General features: G+C 41.7%; 1 protein-coding gene across 5 annotated transcripts in view; it reads left to right on the top strand.

Annotated features, from left to right (window-relative positions):
- The window catches only part of BANP (BTG3 associated nuclear protein), a 194,120-nt gene that overhangs the window by 105,607 nt on the left and 66,850 nt on the right, over nucleotides 1–21,663 (top strand). For 3 of the 5 annotated variants that reach the window (XM_063141297.1, XM_063141295.1, XM_063141300.1), the window contains 2 exons: nucleotides 3,188–3,259; nucleotides 6,592–6,636. In XM_063141297.1, the coding sequence (XP_062997367.1) occupies nucleotides 3,188–3,259; nucleotides 6,592–6,636 (117 nt within the window). The remainder of the gene's footprint in view (nucleotides 1–3,187; nucleotides 3,260–6,591; nucleotides 6,637–21,663) is intronic. The other 2 variants (XM_063141298.1, XM_063141296.1) reach the window with 2 other exon arrangements.

Below are 21,663 nucleotides of genomic sequence, written 5' to 3'. Positions count from 1 at the left end.
TGCATTGGCTTCTGTAGCTTTGTTTCATATCACTAAATCAAGGGCAATGTTGCGTGGAATTTAAATATGTTCCCCACGGTTAGGTGGAGGGAATGCATACTTCTCCTACAGTTATTTTCAGAAGTATCCAAGTACTTGCAGTCCTCTTCAGCTCTGGTGGATTTGAGTGAAATCCAGCCCTTCTTGGACAACCAAGTTGTATACGATTGGCAGACAACGAAAATGCTGGGGCTGGCAAAGTTCTGTCCACTTCCAGGTGCAGATGGGAGTCTACAGTTCTAAAACTACCATCCGAATCCAATGCCTCTGCCCATCCCCCAGATAATCCTTGGGCTGGGAGTGGTTTTATTCATTGGTGTGACTTACGGATTCATTGTTGTCCACTATATAAGAACTGAGGATCATTTAAAAAAATTCACTAACAATGTAAGTTACTCACATTATATTGTGGCTTTTCTCTGTTTCGAAGTATGTTGTTCTCAGGCCTGTGGCAGTGGTAGCAATTCATTGCAGCTGATGAAAGGAAAGGAAAGGAACCTCTCGTGCAAGCACTGAGTCATTACTGACTCTTAGAGGGACGCCAGCTTTCGCTGATATTTTCTTGGCAGGCCTTATAGCAGGGTGGTTTGCCGTTGCCTTCCTCGGCCATTATTACCTTTCCCCCAGCTTACTGGGTACTCATTTTACCGACCTCGGGAGGATGGAAGGCTGAGTCGACCCGAGCCGGCTGCCTGAAACCAGCTTCCGCTGGGATCGAACTCAGGCCATGGGGAGAGGAAGCATGTGACAACGTCTGAAACAAGTGGGGAGGCATTGGACTGCGCATAAGCTGCCCACAGTGCGGGGCTTCCACCCCATAGGTGCACGGTTAGGTGATCTCCATGTGGCCGCCATTTTGAATGAGCTGGCTCTATATCAGTGACTGAGTTGCTTTGCTGTTGCGAAAGGCTATTAGTGCACCCAGGACATATACAAGCCAACCCACAGTTGCAATTGCTGGTACCCACAATGCAAAGGGTTGGATCGAACTGTTTCCCCCCCATCTATTTGATGCTTTCATTGTACAGAATGTTTATCGACGTCCAAGGTAATGGCAAAATACACGTTGCGCATAGTGGATGAATCTTCCTTTCTATTCGAAGTATAGAAAGTATTTTTTCCATCACAAGTTCATTCTATCCCATTTCTGCATTGGTTTGCAATTTCCCCACCACCTCTGAAAGACTTAGGGCGTAATCCTATGCATTTTTAGACAGGAAAAAGCCCTACAACTCAGCATTCCCCAGCCTTACTTAACTAGCAAACAGCCTAATCAGTTTTTTTTTAAAAAAAAAACCATGCACGCGTGCGCGTACACACACACACACAGAGAAACAGTAGAACAAAAAACATTTTGAACACTTTCCCCTGGAAGCCAGTGAGAGTTTAACATTGCAAAGGGAAGCTGATTCTAATCGCGACACGGATTGGACCTGTGGTCTAATTTTATATACAGTTTCTATTGTCGTTTTGATACTTTCGGCATGCTGCTTTCCCCTATAAATAGACCGTTTCCTTCCAAAGGAAATGAAACTGTTTGAAATAGAAGGATCTGTGTTTCTTTGAAATTCATGTGCAATTGATGGTGCGTTATAATATAAGGAAGGCCTTTGACAGAATTCCACATGGATATCTTTAATCTTGGTTTCATACACAGGCGTATGAAAACGAACACAAAAGATTTCTAAAAACCGAAGTAGCAGCCAGTTTGCCAGCAGGTAAATCTTTCTAGCAAAGGGCCTGTCAGGATTCATGAGGACTTTTTTTTGGCCTTCCTTTGGTTCCCTTCTTTTTCTTTTTTCTTTTAAATCAAGCACTGTGCTTGATTTTCTTTCTGAGGTAGTTGTACAGGTCAGTGATGTATGTTAGTGATTTTTTTATTATTATTGTTATTATTAAAACTCTTCAGGCTAGATTCTCTGCTATTGTCGACTGGCACAACTTCAGTAGAGAGTGGTTGGAAGGCTGCCATTCTATACCAGTGGAAAGTTTGTCCTTTAGTTGGGTGTGTGTGTGTGTGTGTGTGTGTGTGTGCACTCTCCCCTCCACCAGAGTTGAAATACAGAGCAAAGGGCATAGAAAATCCATTGCACGAGTGTAGTGGCTGAAATTATCCAGGGGTGGTGTAAGTGATCTTAAAGGAAGATTCGAGTGAGACTTTCGCCCTGTGACAAAGTCACAGTGTGCCCATGAGTAATTGTCCCCCTTTCCTTCATGATATTCTTTTGAACAAATGTGGAGTGGGCAACCAGTGGCATTTTCAACATGGAGCTGAAAATACAAAACATGGTAAACACGTCACTAAAATGTGTACAGCCAAAGATTCATCTGGGTAGTTTAAATCAATTGTATTCTGCCCTTCCTGTTCCCTAGATTTGTGTGTGTTTTTCCTTAGCTAAACTGTCTTGCCGTTTCTCCACAGAACCTGCCCTATTTAAGTTAGAATGTTCATGAACATCCCGTGATACCCCTGTAACTCAGCAAATGCCTAGTGGGTTTTAATGGCAACTACATGTTTTAATTTTACTGTTGGTTGGAGGGAGTGCTGGCGAGGCAGCTTTATTGAAGCAAGAACTTTGTGTGTGTGTGTGTGTATTGGGGTGTTGAGGAAACAAGAGTTGTCCCAGTATTGACTGAATGACTGGGATCCCCCTCTTATTTTGATACAGAGCTTTATGTGGCAGGGGTGTATGTTAGAATGCATCCTGGGAAGGATCAGGATTTTCCCCGTGGGGAGGATCACGCGATTCCAAAAGAGCTTGACCTCTCACTTTCCAAATCAGCTATGACCACCCCCCTCAAATGGATATTGTCCAGGCTGTGCATCAGGAGGACAGCTCCAACTTTCTACAAGCATCTTAATTACACTCTTCCTGTTACCACCAGAGTCAGAAAATCCTTGGATACCAAGAATAGCAACAAACTTGGCCAAGTTAGTTATGTACCTCCTAGGATTCAGCATTCCATCTATATTTTTTTTAAAAAATGAAATTATGTCAAAATGTAGGTGCAGCAAGTATTCCGAAAGAAGAGGCTGTGTGTTCTTATGTGTATGCTTTTCCCACGGCTAAACTGAACTGTTTTGACTATATTCCTATAGTTTTGACTGATGCTTCTTGTGTTCCTTTCCTTTTTTCCCCCCTCATGGATCCCACAGGGTCACCTCCACATAGCGCAGGTGCCACAAGGAGAGCAGGTCCAGATCACGCAAGACAGCGAGGTAAGGCGCAAACAGGTGGGCCAGCTGGGCAACACCTCACCTGTAGTGGCGCTTCTGAATGGAGGCGACACGGGTGAGGCTAAGCACAGGGTGTCGTAAAGAAGAGCAGCACGCTCCAAACCTGTGCATATGCGCCCCCATTGCAGCAATTGGGAGATTTATGTATTTATTATATTATATTATATTTTTATACTGTCCGATAGTTGAGGCCCTCTGGGCAGTTCACAATTAAAACCATAAAATACAACAGATCAAAATATAATGTAAAGCTTTAAAAATTTAACAATACCACATCCAAACAAAATAAACTCAGCAGCAGTTACAACCCAGGGAAAGCTTGTGTAAAAATAGGTTTTTTTCAGGAGGCCTGTACAGGATGTTACATTCCACCGCCCACCACACGAGGAGGGTTTTCCAGAGGGTGGGTGCTGCTACAAAGAAGGGCCGCCGTCAAGGTTCTTCATGGTGACATTCCTTTCGCTTTGGAATGACCAGCCAGACCTCTGAAGATCTTGAACGCTGTCTGGGCGTATATAAGGGAAGGCGGTCTGCTAGGTATCTTGATTCCAGATTGTTTAGGGCAGCCTTCCTCAACCTGGGGCGCTCCAGATGTGTTGGACTGCATCTCCCAGAATGCCCCAGCCAGCTGGCTGGGGCATTCTGGGAGTTGTAGTCCAACACATCTGGAGCACCCCAGGTTGAGGCATTCTGCTGGCTGGGGCATTCTGGGAGATGCAGTCCAACACATCTGGAGCACCCCAGGTTGAGGCATTCTGCTGGCTGGGGCATTCTGGGAGATGCAGTCCAACACATCTGGAGCGCTCCAGGTTGAGGAAGGCTGGTTTAGGGCATTATAGGATAATAACATAACCTTGTACATGGCTCAATAGCTAATAGTGAAAGGAGGGAGAGACTGTCTCTGGTGCCGGTGGAAAGGTTTTTTATTATTTGTTGATCTTGTTAAAAAAAGGTTTTTTTTTTTTAAAAAAAATTCAGATGGCCCAATGTTTCAGATATTAGAAATCCTTCTTCAGGGGCTATAGTTAACAGAAAATATACACGTGTATTGTTATTTCATTAATGAATATACATAGCTAAATACATCACATACATTACCATTGTATGAGAGTTGTTAGGGCGTTATGGTATTCATCATTATAGATTGTTATTAACATAACGTCCTGTAGGAAAACATCCAATGCACTAAAGAAACTTATACCAAGACAAACCCTGCTTTTCAAACCCTCCAACCCACTTCAATAGCTAATAGGCAACCAGTGATGTGCAAGACCTCAGCCAATTTAAAAACAGAGCGGGATAAACCAAGGATGTTCCCATTTTCCACTTCTGTAACATACAGCATAAACTTGTTTATAAAGGTGAGCGTATTCTGTAATGTGTGAGCAACCATACTGGGATTCCCTTTTCAGCTCAGCCCATGTGTCTGGAAGAAGATGATGATGATGATTATATTTATTGGTATCCCGCCTTTTGCCCAATGCTGGGCCTCAAGGTGGCCTTACAAAGTTTAAAATATACTCTGTTTCCCCGAAAGTAAGACATCCCCCCAAAATAAGACCTACTTCCAGTTTTGCCTCTCGCTGTAATATAAGGCATCCCCCCGAAAATAAGACCTTTTTTTTGTTGTTCAACAATAAATGTGTACCGAATTCTTCTTCATGGAAAAATAAGACATCCCCTGAAAATAAGACCTAGCGCATCTTTGGGAGCAAAAATTAATATAAGACACTGTCTTATTTTCGGGGAAACAGGGTACATGGGGGGGGGGGGAGGGAGGGCAGGGAACAAAACTATAAACATTTAAAATACACAACAAAATTATAAGTCAGTAAATAGATGGAGGGCCAGATTATTCTCCAAAGGCCTGCTGGAACAAAAAAGTTTTAGCCTGCTTCTGAAAGCCCATCAAGGAGGGAGCCAGCCTAGCTTCCCCAGGAAGAGAGTTCCAGAGCACCGGAGCAGCCACCGAGAAGGCCCTCTCCCATGGTTCCCACCAAGCGTGCCTGTGAAGAAGGTGGGACTGAAAGAAGGGCTTCTCCAGAATATCTCAAAGCATGGGCAGGTTCATAAGGGAGAATACGGTCATTCAAATAACCTGGACCCGAACCATATAGAGCTTTATAGGTCATAACCAGCACTTTGAATTGTGCCCGGAAACCGACTGGAAGCCAGTGGAGCTGTTTTAACAGGGGAATTGTGTGCTCCCTGTAACCAGCCCCGGCCAACAGCTATTTTTACTTGAAAGTAGGGGGAAGGAAGTCTCAGACTGTGCCCTCAAACTATACGATTTAAAGCCCAGTGTGACACTGCAGCGAAGCGTATGATAGTTACTTTGGATCCCGTATGGTGTCAAGGAAACTCCAGAGAGACTTTGCCTCTTGAGACATTGACAAATTACAGGAAGAGTCTGGCTGTTTTTGCACGCCCGTATGACTTCAGAGGGAGTAACCTTGGATGTGAAGAAAAGCAGGATCAGGTCCGTCTTTCATCCGTGTGGATAGAAAACATCTGGGTTGGAGTTTATTCTAGTTTATACTCCTTTGGATGGAAGTGGAATCATTGCTGACAGCATAAAGAGCACAGAAAAAGGCTCCCCCCCCACTCCTTTTACAGGAATATTAATTTTGCCTCTTGGGTGTGAAACATCTATGCGAAATTACCTCCCTCCACCCCATCCCTTGATTCAGGCAGATTCTAATGGCTTAATTACAAATTAGACAGAAATTTCTTCCTGTGCTGCCTTTCTTCCTTTATGCTCCTAGACCTAGAGGCTTCTCCAAAATTGGCCACGGCATTTAGAATCTTTTGTAAGGGAGGCCTTTTGTGACTTCCATAACGGAGGCCTTGTTTGCCTGTGGGACTAAGTTTCGATAAAAGAAAATAAATGGCTGCTAGCAAAATGACAGCATCAGTAAAGCAGATATTGTATCCATCAGGAAAGCTGCATTTTGTACCAGCCAAAGCTTTACCATGTCACCCTACTAATTTGAGGTTGAGAGACATGTCTGCATATTTGTAAAACAGACCAAATAATTGAAAGAAACCCTTGTTTAAAAGCTGGGACACAAAAGAACTGGGTTTTTTTTTTTTTACTGGTTAGCACATTGTAAAACATTACTCTGAGAAGAAGAAATGTCAGCAACGACTCTGGTCTGCTCTTGTTTGCACATGCCACTAAGCCATGGTTTATTTAACCCATTGTTAATTAAGAGAACCCCTGAAGAAACGCAATAATAAGGTCCAGAATGCATCCCTTTGTGGTGTTCTTGGTTCTTTACATTCAATGTATATATATTTTTTTAATTTTGCAGGGTAACTTGCAGATACACCAGGTTCACGTTGGACAAGATGGGCAGGTAAGGGATGTACCTCTTGTCTTAACTTTTACGCGTTGTTGCAAGCCGCTAGTGGGAAGCATGCTTTGCCTGCAAACTCTAAAGACTGGCGAGAACGTTACATTTTCTGCTTTAGTCGTCGTCATGAAAGCCAATTTGCAAGTTCAGCCAATATGTAGCAAATGGTCCAAACTGACATCTTTGTGCGTGTTTATCTTAAACTTCCTAGAGTTTTGGCTTCCTTTGTCGCTGTGCTGACTGAAAAGGATATTCCTCTTTTCTTATCATTGGCTGTCAGCATGGCCAGATGTGGTCCACAAACTTTGCAGACGTGGGGATGTTCGATGCTAAGAGGAGAGCTGACACTTGACTTAATCATTATCATGAAAAACAAGAGGTCGTCCACATCTGCTCTCATTTTCCCTTGCAACTGCAAACTTTTTATGCTATACTCAGCTGCCTGGAGATTTGGTTAGGGTACTGATCATGAGACACTCTGCACGTGCTCCAGCTGCTCTGTTCTGGGGCCTTGATATGGTAAAATGGGTGCCAGGTCAATGCTCCAACCCTTTCCCCGTGAGTTTTTACCGAGGGAAAATCCGCTCATTTGAGAAACAATAGTCTAAAGCCACTTTCCCCAATCAGGCACCCTCCAGATGTTTTGGACTCCAATTCCCATCAGTTCCAGCCAAGATGGCCAATAACTGGGAACACTGAGAGTTGTCCAAAACATCTGGAGAGCACCAGGTTGTGGAAGGCTGGACTGAAGTCTGAACGGACCCCCCCATAATATTACAAGGGCCTTTGAATCCAGTCAATGAAATTGCAATGTGGAGAATTGTCTGAAGATCACACAAATGTGACAAAGTCCTTTCAGTGTTTTAACAACTCTTACCTGTGAAAAACTGGCTCTCTGAAGTTCCTGCCTGCACGAGGGCCTTAGCAGCCTCAGCGTTTCTTGTGGTGTGTCTCCAGTTGTGTGTCTTCCTCTCTCCCCCCCCCCCGGCTTTTCTTCCCCGCCCTTTTGAATTTTTTGTCCTGGTAGTTGCATTGGATTTAGGTCTTGTTTTTCTGGCATGATAATCCATGGAACCGACGAAACCCTGCCAAAAAGAGCTCTCTCTACCTCCACATGTGTTCTATTAGCTCGGCGTTTCGTATTTCAGTGCATGTTTAATAGAAATACCAAACTGCAGAAATAATTAAACGTTCTATTTTAACTAATGGAGTATATACGAGCCCTCAGAACAATGCGAGGGTTTAGTTCTTGGCAATAGGTGTAGATTCCCAGAGGTTTCCTCATTGTCTGTCTTTGCTCTCATCTGACCTCCAGCTACTCTCCCCCTCCTGACCAAGCCTCCCCCCCCCCCAGCCCCGCCACCTCTTCCTCCTAATGCTGAACTTCAGGGAGTGTCCGGTCCCTATAGATGCTGGATGTGTACATCCTCCGCAAGCCATGCCGAGATAAGGCCCCCATGTGCCGTGTGAGGAACGGAGTTCAGCGTGTTGATCAATGCCTTTCTCTCGTTTTCTCTGCACTTTCCTTTGTGCTTCTCAGCACCAGGGCACTTCTTCTAACATAAAAGTATTTAACCTGACATTAGAAAAATAGCATCTGGCTAAAGACTCTGGGTTTTTCCAGCCTGCTCAGACGTTCCGTTCAAATCCCGGCTTTCTAGAAGCTGTAAATGGCAAGCTGCTATCATATAGAGAAGACAGAAAGCCGGTTGCAGAAGCTCAGTGAATTTGGACTCCTTGTTTCAGAATTGGGGGATTTTGGCACACATTTCATTGCGCTTTGTCACCCTTGGAAGAAGGGGAAGGTCTAAGGCCATGGCTAGACCAGGCCTATATCCCGGGATTGTCCTGGGATCATCCCTGTGCATCCAAATGACACACAGGGGATCCTGGGAGCAGGCAGGGATGACCCCGGGACGATCCCGGGATAAACCTTAGGTCTAGCTAAGGCCTCAGTGTCGCTGCCTATCTGGAGACACAATCTATGGGGAGCCCTCCCTCTGGAAGCATTGCTAGAACAGGTGCACTTATGCCAAACGCAACAGCTGTGCGCCCTTCTGCACCCCCTGCCCATTTTAAAAGGGCTTCCCCAGGAGCGGTACCTTGCTGTCCTAGTGCCTGATGTGTTGCTGCGGGATCGGTGGCATTTGGATTTCTCTGCTCCATGACAGAGCTGGACTTACTTCATTTGTTCCCGGTATGTGCTGCCCATAGAATGCTGGCTCTTGCTTTGTGAGTGAGGTGCAGCATGGATGAGTTCATGTGTTCCAGTGATCTCACAGCCCTATCTGGAACATCCCACTGCACTATCTGCTGGAGGGCAATCTGTACATTTTGGGGGAAGGCGGAAGGAAAAAAACAAGGGGCCCAAAAGGATGTCTTAACATCTTTGCCAGTCGCTACACAATGCATTCTAAAGGCTATTTATTTCTAATTATCTTATGGTTTTATCCTGGTTGTGCTTTTTATTTTGTATTTGGGTTTTTAGATTGTTGGATGTTTTATTATGTTCTTAATGGTTTTAATTTTTGTGAACCACTCAGAGAGCTTCAGCTGTTGGGTGGTATAAAAATGAAATAAATAAATAAATAAATAAATAAATAAATAAAATGCCAAGAGGCAAATGGGCTTGTTTACAGGGAGATCCAACTTTTCATGGGGAAGTCTCAAACCAGCCCTATTTTAATATGAGGTTTTTCATGATACGCATCTCATTTCTCCCCTCCAAATTATTCTGTTCACATATCACCTTTTATTAGTATTGCTTTTCACTGTCTAGCTCCTTCCTATCTCTCCTCTCTCCTCTCACACTATCGCCCCGCTCGTGCTCTTCGCTCCTCTGATGCCATGTCTCTCACCTGCCCAAGGGTCTCCACTTCCCTTGCTCGGCTTCGTCCATTTTCTTCTGCTGCCCCTTATGCCTGGAACGCTCTTCCAGAACATTTGAGAACTACAAGTTCAACCGCAGCTTTTAAAGCTCAGCTAAAAACTTTTCTTTTTCCTAAAGTTTTTAAAACCTGATTTTGTTCTGACTTTATACTGTTAGTTTTACCCTACCCTGTGCCTGTTTGCTTTCTCTTCCCCTCCTTATTGTTTTATTATGATTCTATTGGAATGTAAGCCTATGCGGCAGGGTCTTGCTATTTACTGTTTTACTCTGTACAGCACCATGTACATTGATGGTGCTATATAAATAAACAATAATAATAATAATAATAATAATAATAATAATAATAATAATAATAATGACACAACCATCTAATTGATTGGCGCCCAGTTAAGATGCAGGATGTCCTGTAGCAGCAAGTGTGTTGCGGTGCTGTAAAACACAAAAGTTTCAGCCCCTCACTGTTATTACTTTTTTTTAAAAAAAGCTGTTTTGGCTGAACTGTAAGACTGGGTATAAGAGCAGGCTAGGAATATTCTCCCCGGTTCAGAAAGAAAGAAAACGCAAACAGATTTTATTTTGCTCACCAAAATAGTTTCCCACATCAAAAATGTTTTCTTCTTCTGCTTGGTGTTGATATATACCTTCCAGGATTAATATATTGTCCTACAGGAATAAAAAATAAAAAAACCTTGTTTTATGCATGCAGGAGCCTTATTATAGAGGTAATCGGCACTTTTAGTGCATTAGCTCTTGCATATTCTGTTTACTCTATCCCTAGATAATTCAGAGATCACCGCACTCCACCCCACACTTCTCCAACTATAGAGTCTCTGATTAAAAGTGTCAGTTATGTTGCAAAGTTGTGCTTCTTTTCAGCCCAATGAAATAATCGTGACTTCTTCTGATGCGGTCCTATGAGGCATTAAAAAACATACACAGCATTTCAGAAAGGTGTTAAGTTACATTGCTAAAAACAGTCGGCACTTGGAGTTTTTTTAAACTTTATAAATAAAATGGGAATGTTGATCTGTAAGATTCTTGCAGTGAGTGTTCAGAATGAAGCTGCCCAAAACACCCGACGGGGCTGGTTCGAATGGGCAAGAATTAAAAGAGTAAATCTATCTAATTTATATAAAGGACTCCGTCTACTTCTTTCCTTTTACGCCAATAACAAATGTCCCATAACCAGGTTTGAAGAGGGCATAAAAATGCATTCTTCTCAGAATTGGAAAGAAGATCCCAGGTCCCTGGGAGCCAGCATCATATTTTTAATGCAAGCCTTGCAGAGGACTGAACAAATGTTTTAAATTCCAATGTGCCAGCCCTAAATCTCCAGGCGCTTGACCGATTTCCCCCCAGCCCTGTTCCCATGGTTTGTTCTGAAACTAGGCTATTTCCAGACTATTGCTGTCCCTCCTTCAGGTTTGCCAGAGCCTGAATATCCTCCAGATGTGACGGAGAACCTTTTTATTTGGGCAAGCGTAGATTATTTATTTATTTATTTATTTGACTATATTAGCATTTTACACAAAAACCTTCAAAGTGGCTTACAGGATAAAAACAAATAAAAACCATTATCTAAACTAGCTTTCTCAAACCCATGTCTCTCAAGAGGTTTTGGACTTCAATTCCTAACAGCCCCAGCCAGAATGGCCAAAGGTCAGGGTTGATGGGAGTTGTAGGATCAAACATCTGGAGGGGCCCGTGTCTCTCCATATAGACACAGACACACAATTTTATGTATAAGCAAAAAACAGTAGAGAAATAATCTCAAAGAACAAAATACACGAATAAAACAGGGAAGCAACAAATCATTCAACGTGAAATTAAATGGTCTTTCTGGCACATCAGAGTGCCTGTAGTAGGGGGGCCTTGCCGATCTTCAGTGGGGAGGGAGTTCCACAGCCAAGGCTCTACTACCAAAAAGGCCCTGTATCAGTGGCCCTTCTGACAGAGATGGGACTCAGAATAACGCCTCCATTGATGATCTACTGATGATCTCAATAGATAGGAAAGTTCATGTGATAGAACACCAGTCCGTTGGTTTCTGTTCACCACTCTGCTGCTAAGATCCTCTTCTTGGCTCGCCGCTCTGACCATGTTACTCCACTGCTGAAATCTCTTCATTGGCTTCCAATTCACTTCAGAATCCAATATAAACTTCTCCTGTTGACCTACAAAGCTTTTCACTTCTAGCTCCTTCCTATCTCTCCTCTCTCATCTCACACTATTGCCCCGCTCGTGCTCTTCGCTCCTCTGATGCCATGTTTCTCGCCTGCCCAAGGGTCTCTACTTCCCTTGCTCGGCTTCGTCCATTTTCTTCTGCTGCCCCTTATGCCTGGAACGCTCTTCCAGAACATTTGAGAACTACAAGTTCAACCGCAGCTTTTAAAGCTCAGCTAAAAACTTTTCTTTTTCCTAAAGCTTTTAAAACTTGATTTTGTTCTGACTTTATACTGTTGGTTTTACCCTACCCAGTGCCTGTTTACCCTACCCTGTGCCTGTTTGCATTCTCTTCCCCTCCTTATTGTTTTATTATGATTTTATTAGAATGTAAGCCTATGCGGCAGGGTCTTGCTATTTACTGTTTTACTCTGTACAGCACCATGTACATTGATGGTGCTATATAAATAAATAAATAAATAATAATAATAATAATAATAATAATAATAATAATAATAATAAATGGTTTGAGAGCCATACACACACATGCTAGCATGGTTCTGAAGCTAGCGAACTCTGATGAGATCCAGGAGTTGAATGAAAAACAGAGAAACACTTTCTGTTTTTATGAAAGTTTCTTATCTGTTTGATGGAAGATTCTTCGTTGTCAAATGTGCAAATTTCAACACAAGAACCACGCGGAAATTCAGCTCAGTTCAAACTTTAAAAGGTTGTTACCTTTCCAGATACGTTCTTGATGGGGTGGTTTAGAAAGACACATACAGACACACACACACACACACACACACACACGGCATACACAGCTTGCAGTGTTTTTTTTAAAAAACATAATGTTACTAAACATCCAAATGTAATGGTTTTACTTATCTGTTCTGACTGCACAAGGTTGGTTTCTTGTCAGGCTACAATTAGGTGGGTATTTTAAATACAGTCCAATTGAGCAATATTTATTTTGTAAATAATATCTTGACACTCACTCCAGGGGATAACGTTTTATTGCAGTATAGGAATGTTATAATGTTTCCTACGTTTGGGGCTGTTGTGGCATCTATGCCAAGGCTCTTTGGTGTTGTAAGAATCCAAACCTCTGGAATCATTTTGGGGCCTGTCTCTTCCTTGCATGAGACCAACAGAGGGCAGTGATGGTAAAATCTTTGTTGGATACTTTCCTAAAGCTTTGAAGAAAGGCAGAGGAAATTTGAATTGCAGATACTGGCCATCTTTGTAAGCTAAGTCATATTATGAGGACGGAGGCATTCAGAAGGTGCTTGTTCCACTTCCACCACTGACAGAGGCTCTTTCTTCCTTTTGTGTATATGAAACCCTTAACTTCTGCGGCAGCTGGGTAGCAGACTGGAAAAGGCTGTTTTCCTATTTCAGCACATCTGCTTTGAATAATCAATGCAGAGAAACAAACAAGATTGTTAGAAGAAAAACAACAAAACGAGAAACTAAACGCTGTGCAGCTGGAAATTAGAAACCGTTAGCCTTTTTTTTTTAGAATTATAAAAGCAGAGAAATTAGCGTCGTAACTGGCAATTGGTTGATAAATCATTGCAAACAGGTCATGTTGGATTTGACCTTGTTTTCAGCAATATTAATTAGAAGCGAAGAGCATTAAAATAGAGTTTATGGGGGTTTTCAGACAGAATAGTTTTCATATGAAATGCTTTAGGGTTTTATTTCCCCTTGAAAATAGTTTACCCAAAAACAAACTTCATTGGCTTTAGTCTTCCCAAACTAGGGAGCTATCCTCCATTCTTGAGACAAAGTTCTCTAAACAGGCGTCTCCTTGGCCTTTTGCTCATTGCAATCAAAATTCGGTGTGGTTTAATTGCACGGTGTAACAATACGTGTGGAGTTGCTTCTCCATTCACTTCGGGGTCAGAGAAAGTGTAAGGTTTACATTAACATTTGCATATGGGCAGTTAAGTGAATGGGGAAAATCTTGCTCATGAAAAGTCTTATGCACAGCCAGGTTCTTGCCATCTGCCACTGAAATGGGACAGCCATGCTCTTCTTATTAAAAACCTTAGGCTTCAACAGACTGTCCCATTGAACACAGTGAGATGTACAGTATCTCTGTGGAAATATGCATAGGATTTCATTGCATTTCTCAGAAGTTACAGCTCCCATCCAATTCAATATTTTTAGTTGATTATTAATTTTATCTTTTAACCGCTTAATCGTTTAAATGTAAATAAATGCATGTCACCAAAATCTCAGTCTAGATGCCTTCCTGACATACCAAAGGATGTACAGAATAACGTAAGAAACAAAAGGCTATTTCTCCTTGTTAAAAGAAAAGTGCGTCTGGCATTTTTTCCATTCCCTATTATGGTATATTTTATTTATTTATTTATTTATTTATTACATTTTTATACTGCCCATCAGCCAAAGCTTTTTGGGCAGTGCACACTATCAGAATCATAAGAGCCTCAAAAAACAAAATGCCCTTATTCTACAGCCCCACTAATTCAACTGTGTCCTCTGGTTAATAAGATGAAGCTTTAATTTATTCATGTTGAGTGCCATTTTCTTGGTTGAAAGGTGGATTCAAATGAAATGAAATCAGTCAATCAATCAAATAGTCTCATGTCCTTGGGGGATATCCATCCCAGTAATTATTATGTTAACTTTGAGTTCTAGTAAACTGGGTATAGCATAATAACACTTCATAGAGCAGGGGGTTGGACTCAATGGCCTTATAGGCCCCTTCCAACTCTACTGTTGTTTTTATGCTTTTTATGTTTTTAAACTTTGTATATTTGTTTTTAATGTTTATTGTTTTTAACTTTTGTAAACCGCCCAGAGAGCTTCGGCTATGGGGCAATATATAAATGCAATAAATAAATGAATAAATAAAATTCTATGATTCTTTGAAATGGCTGTCGGTAGAAAACGTATGGCTTAAAATAAATAGACTTAAATAAGGTTCTTAGAATTGCATTGCAGCGCAGCAAACTGTACTGATAACGTTATTTATTTATTTATTTATTTATTATAACATTTTTATACCGCCCAATAGCCGAAGCTCTCTGGGTGGTTCACAAAAATTAAAACCACGAAAAGTATAATAAAACAACCAACAGTCTAAAAACACAATTACAAAATACAATATAAAAAGCACAACCAGGATAAAAGCACACAGCAGAAATTGATATAGGTTAAAATACAGAATTAAAACAGCAAAGTTTAAATTTAAGTTAAATGGGTGTTAAAATACTGAGAAAATGAAAAGGTCTTCAGCTGGCGACGGAAGGAGTACAGTGTAGGCGCTAGGCGGACCTCTCTGGAGGATCTTGTTGAGGATGCCGCTGCGTAATGCCCCAGGCTCTTTCTACTGCTAAGGATTATCCCAGGAAAATGGAGGGATTGTCCTTGCCTGCTCGCGGGATCCCCTGTGTGTCATTTGCATCCACAGGAATGATCCTGGGATGATCCCTGAAAAAAAGACAGGTGTAGAAACGGCTCCAGTTAAGTAAACGGGGTTTTTAATGGTGTTAGCAAGAGTAGCTTGGTTCCTTGTACTCCCAGTTTACTAGGACCTAAAGTTAATGTATATGACCAAGGTAAGCATTAATACTTGTGTGCAGTTCTTTTCCATACTTAAAAAAAGCTAGTGGTAGCCGTTACAGCAAAAGCAGTCAACATTTAGCACCAGCATTTTACAAACTGCTGAGGCCGTTTCGAAGAACCTTAAAACAGAACTGTAACTGTGTTTCAGCAACACAAAGCTCATTTGTATTTTAAGCAGAATGGAAAGGCAGCTCAGATGTACACATTTCCGTCCAGCAAGGGATTTTTTTAAAAAATTATTTTTTTGCCCTTTTACACACTATTTGTCATGGCAAACAAAGCAGCAAAACACACATTCTTCCAGTAGTGTTACTGCTTTGGAATAACAGCTCTGGGTGCTGTATAATGGCTTGTGATATTAAGTTGATTGTAAAATGTCTCCTGCAGGTTTTTAAATTTGATGGCTCTGCTGCAAAATTGTCCATGCTTTAATGGGGAGGGGAAATGCGTAATACCGTGATTATTGTAGGTTCAAAAAACGGAGTGTGACTCATACGTCAGCAGATTTGGGCAGGTGCTGGTATGCAAGAGAATGTAAACAGCTGGGCATACTATAGCCATTCGGAATTTTGCAACAGGAATTGGTGTACACTTCAGTTCGGAGTGTAGGTTGCTAAATGTGTTTAATATGGAGTGTACCAGATATTAGCCAAAGTGGGTTAAAGCACGTCAAAGTCCCATGGAAATAGAAGGAGACTTTACTGTTTAACTAAAGCTCTTTTGATTGCTATGGGAATAAAGTGTGCTTAATATTTATGTATTTGTAGACCTGTTACAAATACAATCTGAGCTGATTGATAACTGGCAAATAGAGGGAGAAAATGTGGAGGCAGTGACAGACTTTGTATTTCCGGGCGCAAAGATTACTGCAGACGCTGACTGCAGCCAGGAAATCAGAAGACGTTTACTTCTTGGGAGGAGAGCAATGACAAATCTTGATAAAATAGTTAAGAGCAGAGACACCACACTGACAACAAAGGTCCGCATAGTTAAAGCAATGGTATTCCCCGTAGTAACCTATGGCTGCGAGAGCTGGACCATAAGGAAAGCTGAGCGAAGGAAGATAGATGCTTTTGAACTGTGGTGTTGGAGGAAAATTCTGAGAGTGCCGTGGACTGCAAGAAGATCAAGCCAGTCCATACTCCGGGAAATAAAGCCAGACTGCTCACTTGAGAGAATGATACTAAAGGCAAAACTGAAGTACTTTGGCGACATAATGAAAAGACAGGACACCCTGGAGAAGATGCTGATGCTAGGGAAAGTGGAAGGCAAAAGGAAGAGGGGCCGACCAAGGGCAAGATGGAGGGAGGATATTCTGGAGGTGACCTTGGGGGAGCTGGGGGTGGCGACGGCCGACAGAAAGCTCTGGCGTGGGCTGGTCCATGAAGTCACGAAGAGTCAGAAGCAACTGAACGAATAAACAACAACAAGACCTATTACCTGATTCAAGTAATGTTAGTCAGCCATATGAGGTTTAGTCAATTAATCAATTGAATATCCCTAACCCCATCCATAAAGTGCAGAGTGGGCTACAAATTTTAAAGAACTGGCATTTTATTAAAAATGTCACTTAGTTGAACCCCATTTTAAACCACCCCCTGCCTGCCAATTCTACCATCTAAACCCACATTTATGTTACAGTAATGAGAAGGTAAACAGATTCACTTATATTTATTTTGTATTTCAACCCGTGCTGGTTGCTCTGTGTCCTGTTTAGTGCTATTCATACTTATGTCGCAGCCAATCAATAGATCTCCTTCCCGGATGTCTTGGTCTTCAACTTCCATCAGCCCCAGATAGCATGGCACATTATCAGGAATGCTACATGTTGTAGTCCAAAAGATCTGGAAAGTTGCAGGTTGGAGAAGGCTGAAGAAGATCAATGCGTTATCCCTAAAAATATTGGTTATGTTTATTGGTCCCTTTAGGCCTTAGAATAGGATTTCTCATTTTAATTTCTGCAGTTTTTCATACACATTTATACAATATTTTCCTTGATTTTCCTTCCTTTGAAATCACTTAAATCAATATTTCTAGCATTCCTATGAAACCATTTCTTTATCATGCTTTTTGTTACTTGAATGGTGGTGTAATCTTTCCACCTCCTTTTCTTCGATTTAATAAGAACCATTTAAATTTTTCATTTAAATTTTTGTGTTTGACAGCCCTGCACCATTAATTTAACTGCATTCAGCAATTTCAGTTGCTATTTTTAATCCCTTATTAATCTTTAAAATATATTTTGGATCTTAAAGCTGACACCATCCAGTGGTGTGTGTTTTTGTAAATTAACTTTACAGATAGTAAGAATCTTGTTAGGAAGGAAGATGTTGAGAAAGTATTAGTAGTTTTTTAAGATATTGAAGAATCACCATATCTTCTTCATATCTTCTCACCTCTGTTCCTGTTATTGGTATAGTAATGCTGTAATAAATCATCATCTAAGATGGAGCAGACAACCTGGTGCCCTCCAGATGCTTCGTACTATACCTCCCATCAGCCCCCACCAACAAGGCTCCCGTAATAACAATTATGGGAATTGTTGTCCAGAACATATGGAAGGCACAAGGATGAGCTAAGATTTATAAGTCAGGAATGACCCAATTCAAATCTCAACCCACTTACAACCCTCCTAAGAGGACAGACACAAGTCACTGCTATTCATTTTGGGGTTACCTAAAATATCCAAAATATCATTCCCCTGATCCAAAGGGCTGCAAGTCTGTCATACTTCCTTTGCTTTCAGATGTGTATGTGTAAAACAGTGTGCTTAGGGAGGATAACTTCTCCCTCTGAAATGAATGAGAACAACAGAATGAATGAGCACAACAGAATGAAATTTAATAGGGATAAATGCCAAGTTCTTCATCTAGGAAATAGAAACCAAATGCACAGTTACAAGATGGGGGATACTTGGCTCAGCGATACTTTAAACGAGAAGGATCTTGGAATTGTTGTAGATCACAAGCTGAATATGAGCCAACAGTGCGATATGGCTGCAAGAAAGGCAAATGCTATTTTGGGCTGCATTAATAAAAGTATAGCTTCCAAATCGTGTGAGGTACTGGTTCCTCTCTACTCAGCCCTGGTTAGGCCTCATCTGAGTATTGCATCCAGTTCTGGGCACCAAACTTCAAGAAGGACACAGACAAGCTGGAACGTGTTCAGAGGAGGGCAACCAGGATGATCAGGGGTCTGGAAACAAACCCCTATGAAGAGAGACTGAAAGAACTGGGCATGTTTAGCCTGGAGAAGAGAAGGTTGAGGGAGACATGATAGCACTCTTCAAATACTTAAAAGGTTGTCACACAGAGGAGGGCCAGGATCTCTTCTCAATCCTCCCAGAGTGCGGGACACGGAATAATGGGCTCAAGTTACAGGAAGTCAGATTCTGGCTGGACATCAGGAAAAACTTCATGACTGTTAAAGCAGTACGACAATGGAACCAGTTATCTAGGGAGGTTGTGAGCTCTCCCACCCTAGAGGCATTCAAGAGGCAGCTGGACAGCTATCTGTCAAGTATGCTTTAAGGTGGATTCCTGCATTGAGCAGGGGGTTGGACTCGGTGGCCTTATAGGCCCCTTCCAACTCTACTATTCTATGATTCTATGATTCTCCATGGGCTATACCATCAGCATTGCTGTGCCTATAGTGCTCAGGGCACGCATGGATCGTCTCATGGAAACGTACAGCTCATATCCTGCAGGTGGCTGGTCTGGGTGGAGTTCCTGAGTGACAAAGTCCATGGACTAGTCTCTGGTGGCTTTATAATGTGCTTCCTGGAAACGGATAATTCCTTTGTCATCCTTTTGGCGTCCTCCTAAGGGGATGGGTTGCTCCATTAAAATTCCATTCACGCAGCCGAGAGTATTTACAGCGCTTTAAAGGATCTGTTCTTTACTTGGAGTATATTATGTTCTTTATTCACCCGAATCTTGTTTTAATATTGCTGTAAACTTAATAATGAGAGATGTGATAAGACGGGGTAATCTTTTAAAATGAAGGGGAAATAATTTTCTTTGCCGTCAAAGGTGGTGTCTGTGCCTAGACTTCATCTCATTAATTTTTTTTGTGTAATAAAAACCCCGTTCCTCTGTGTGGAATTGCAAGGATTACAAAAGCTATCTTTCTTGGGGAATCTATCCTTAATCTATGGAAATAATTCTTTTCTCACTTTCCTTTCCCCCCCCCCCTTTTTTTTTTTTTTTAAAAAAAAGCTCTTCATTTGCGATTCTCTGATTATCTAATGAGAACTCTGCCTTAACACTTTTAAACACTTGGCCAATTGTTACCTCATTTTGCCCATTCAGAAATCTAAATCCCTGAATTTCTGCCCCGGCTCTCTTGTATCCAGCTGCCTTTGCTGTTGCCCCTATGCCAGGGGTGGGCAACACGTGACCCACGGGTGTTCCGTGTTCACCTAATGAATCCATTTGATAATATGAGTGTGTGGTACTGTGTGCACAAATTCAAACGTGCACATGTCTTGTGCTTGTGCACTGTTGCATGTTCTGATACGTCCATGTGGATGGAAATAAAGGATTGTGAAATTAAATGCCAACGATGTCCCTAAATGATCATTGGTTGGAGGAATTTGGGGTGCTGATGGGAACCAATGGAATGTGACTGCTAGGAAGGACATTAAACTGTATTCTAACTAAGGCCATTTTTAATTGTTGAACTAGAAGACGCAAGTCCTGAAGCTTATTTAGGTAGATGAGAAACTCGAGTGCTATCCTTATATCTTCATTTCTCATGAAACAGTTGGGTGGTTTCTTGTGTGGATGCGTGGGAGGTTACATGAGACGCAGGAAACATTTTCTTGTTAATTAAAATATAATAGAACATTCTGCAAATGAAGAACACACTTCTCTTGAGAGGAAAGACGGGCACCAATATTTTAAAGCTCTTTGCCAAGGCAGACATGCTGAGATCAAATTAATTGACTTTCTGTTACTCATTTGCTTAATTCTTTCCTATTACTGCAATGTTGTTTTTTTAATTCGGTCAAAAGAGGGCAAAGTGACCTTGTAGGGTAATGGTGTTAGGTTTCTGCTCATCTCAACACCACATTGTATATTTAATAATTACAGTTTTACAAATCATTATGGTATTTTCTGTGTGTGTGTGTGTGTGTGTGTATGTGTGTCCTCTGTGCTTTTGGAACATGGCAAAGTATTTGTCATTTAAAGAACACCCACTGCAAAGTAGAACCAAGGGCTAGCTTCTCTCCCACCCACCCCATGTTATTTTTTTTCAAGTTGGTGCGAAGTTTTAGTTGAGTGATTTTGAAAACACTCCAGTCAAGAGTTGGATGGAGGTAATGCCCCAGTTTTGAAGATCTCAGCAAAAGCCAATCTGTTTTGTAGTCCAGCTCATCTCTCTTGTCCTGTCTGGAAAGACTTCCAAACGTTCGTGGACTTTATTTAGCTCTTTGCCCAAGTTGGTAGAGCCACATGATTTGTCAAAAATAGTTTATTCATTGAGTACTTTAGTGAAAATGATATATATATGGTTCAAAACATTTTGCTTTCAGCAATGGCCCACTGCTGTCTTCATCATAGAACTTAGTTCCAGGAAAGTAGTTTTGAGGATTGATTGCTTAATATTATGGGTGGTGAAATGAAATTAAACTGTGGCGTTTCCTTGGGCCAAATTGCTCCCACCCCTCTCAGCAACGTTTTGTGTTTGTATTAATTCTGTCCAGTGCAGCGTATGGTGCAGCTATCTCAGAATAAAATTAGAATAAAATCTGTGTGCCGTAGGCCAAGGGTGGATGCAATCAAAGCATAGTTTGTAACCAGGGTTAGCAAGGTTGGTGGTTCCGATATAATGCTGTAACATAATTCCAGCCATGGAACACAGGAAGGATTTTATGCGCCAGAGGAAGGGGGAAGAGGAAATGAACGTTGTGAGCCTGGCCTTGGCATGACGTCTTGAAGAGCACAGACTGTGTTCAAGATGGTAGCATGAAAGCTGTGTCACTCACACACCCCTGTTTCCAAGTATGAAGGTATCTTTATATGTTCTATAACATCCAGTGAACGTAGAGCTTTTGCAGCCTAATCAAAAGAGAACAGTGTCAGAGTCACGTTGGGTGCCAGAGTCACTTTGGGGAGCTGCACAAAGTTTGCATTCCTCCATCTTTCTTCAAAATGGTTCTAGCTGTGAAATTACTTTTGCTAACTATGAGCCATTGTGTCTGTGGATTATGATGGAACCGTTTCAGTGAAGACTAAACCTCCACTCCAGAACTGAATATAATTTATTCAACTTTAGGAGCAGTTTAAAAGTCTAGGAAATATGGGCATGTCACCTTGGGGAAAGCCAAATGAAGGACTGATTTCATTAGCCTTCCCAGCTGTTTGCACAGGTGG

The sequence above is a fragment of the Elgaria multicarinata genome, chromosome 14 (assembly GCF_023053635.1).
Source record: "Elgaria multicarinata webbii isolate HBS135686 ecotype San Diego chromosome 14, rElgMul1.1.pri, whole genome shotgun sequence".
Lineage (NCBI taxonomy): Eukaryota > Metazoa > Chordata > Lepidosauria > Squamata > Anguidae > Elgaria > Elgaria multicarinata.
Note: the sequence above shows the minus strand (reverse complement) of the source record. Positions and strands in the feature narration are given on the sequence as shown.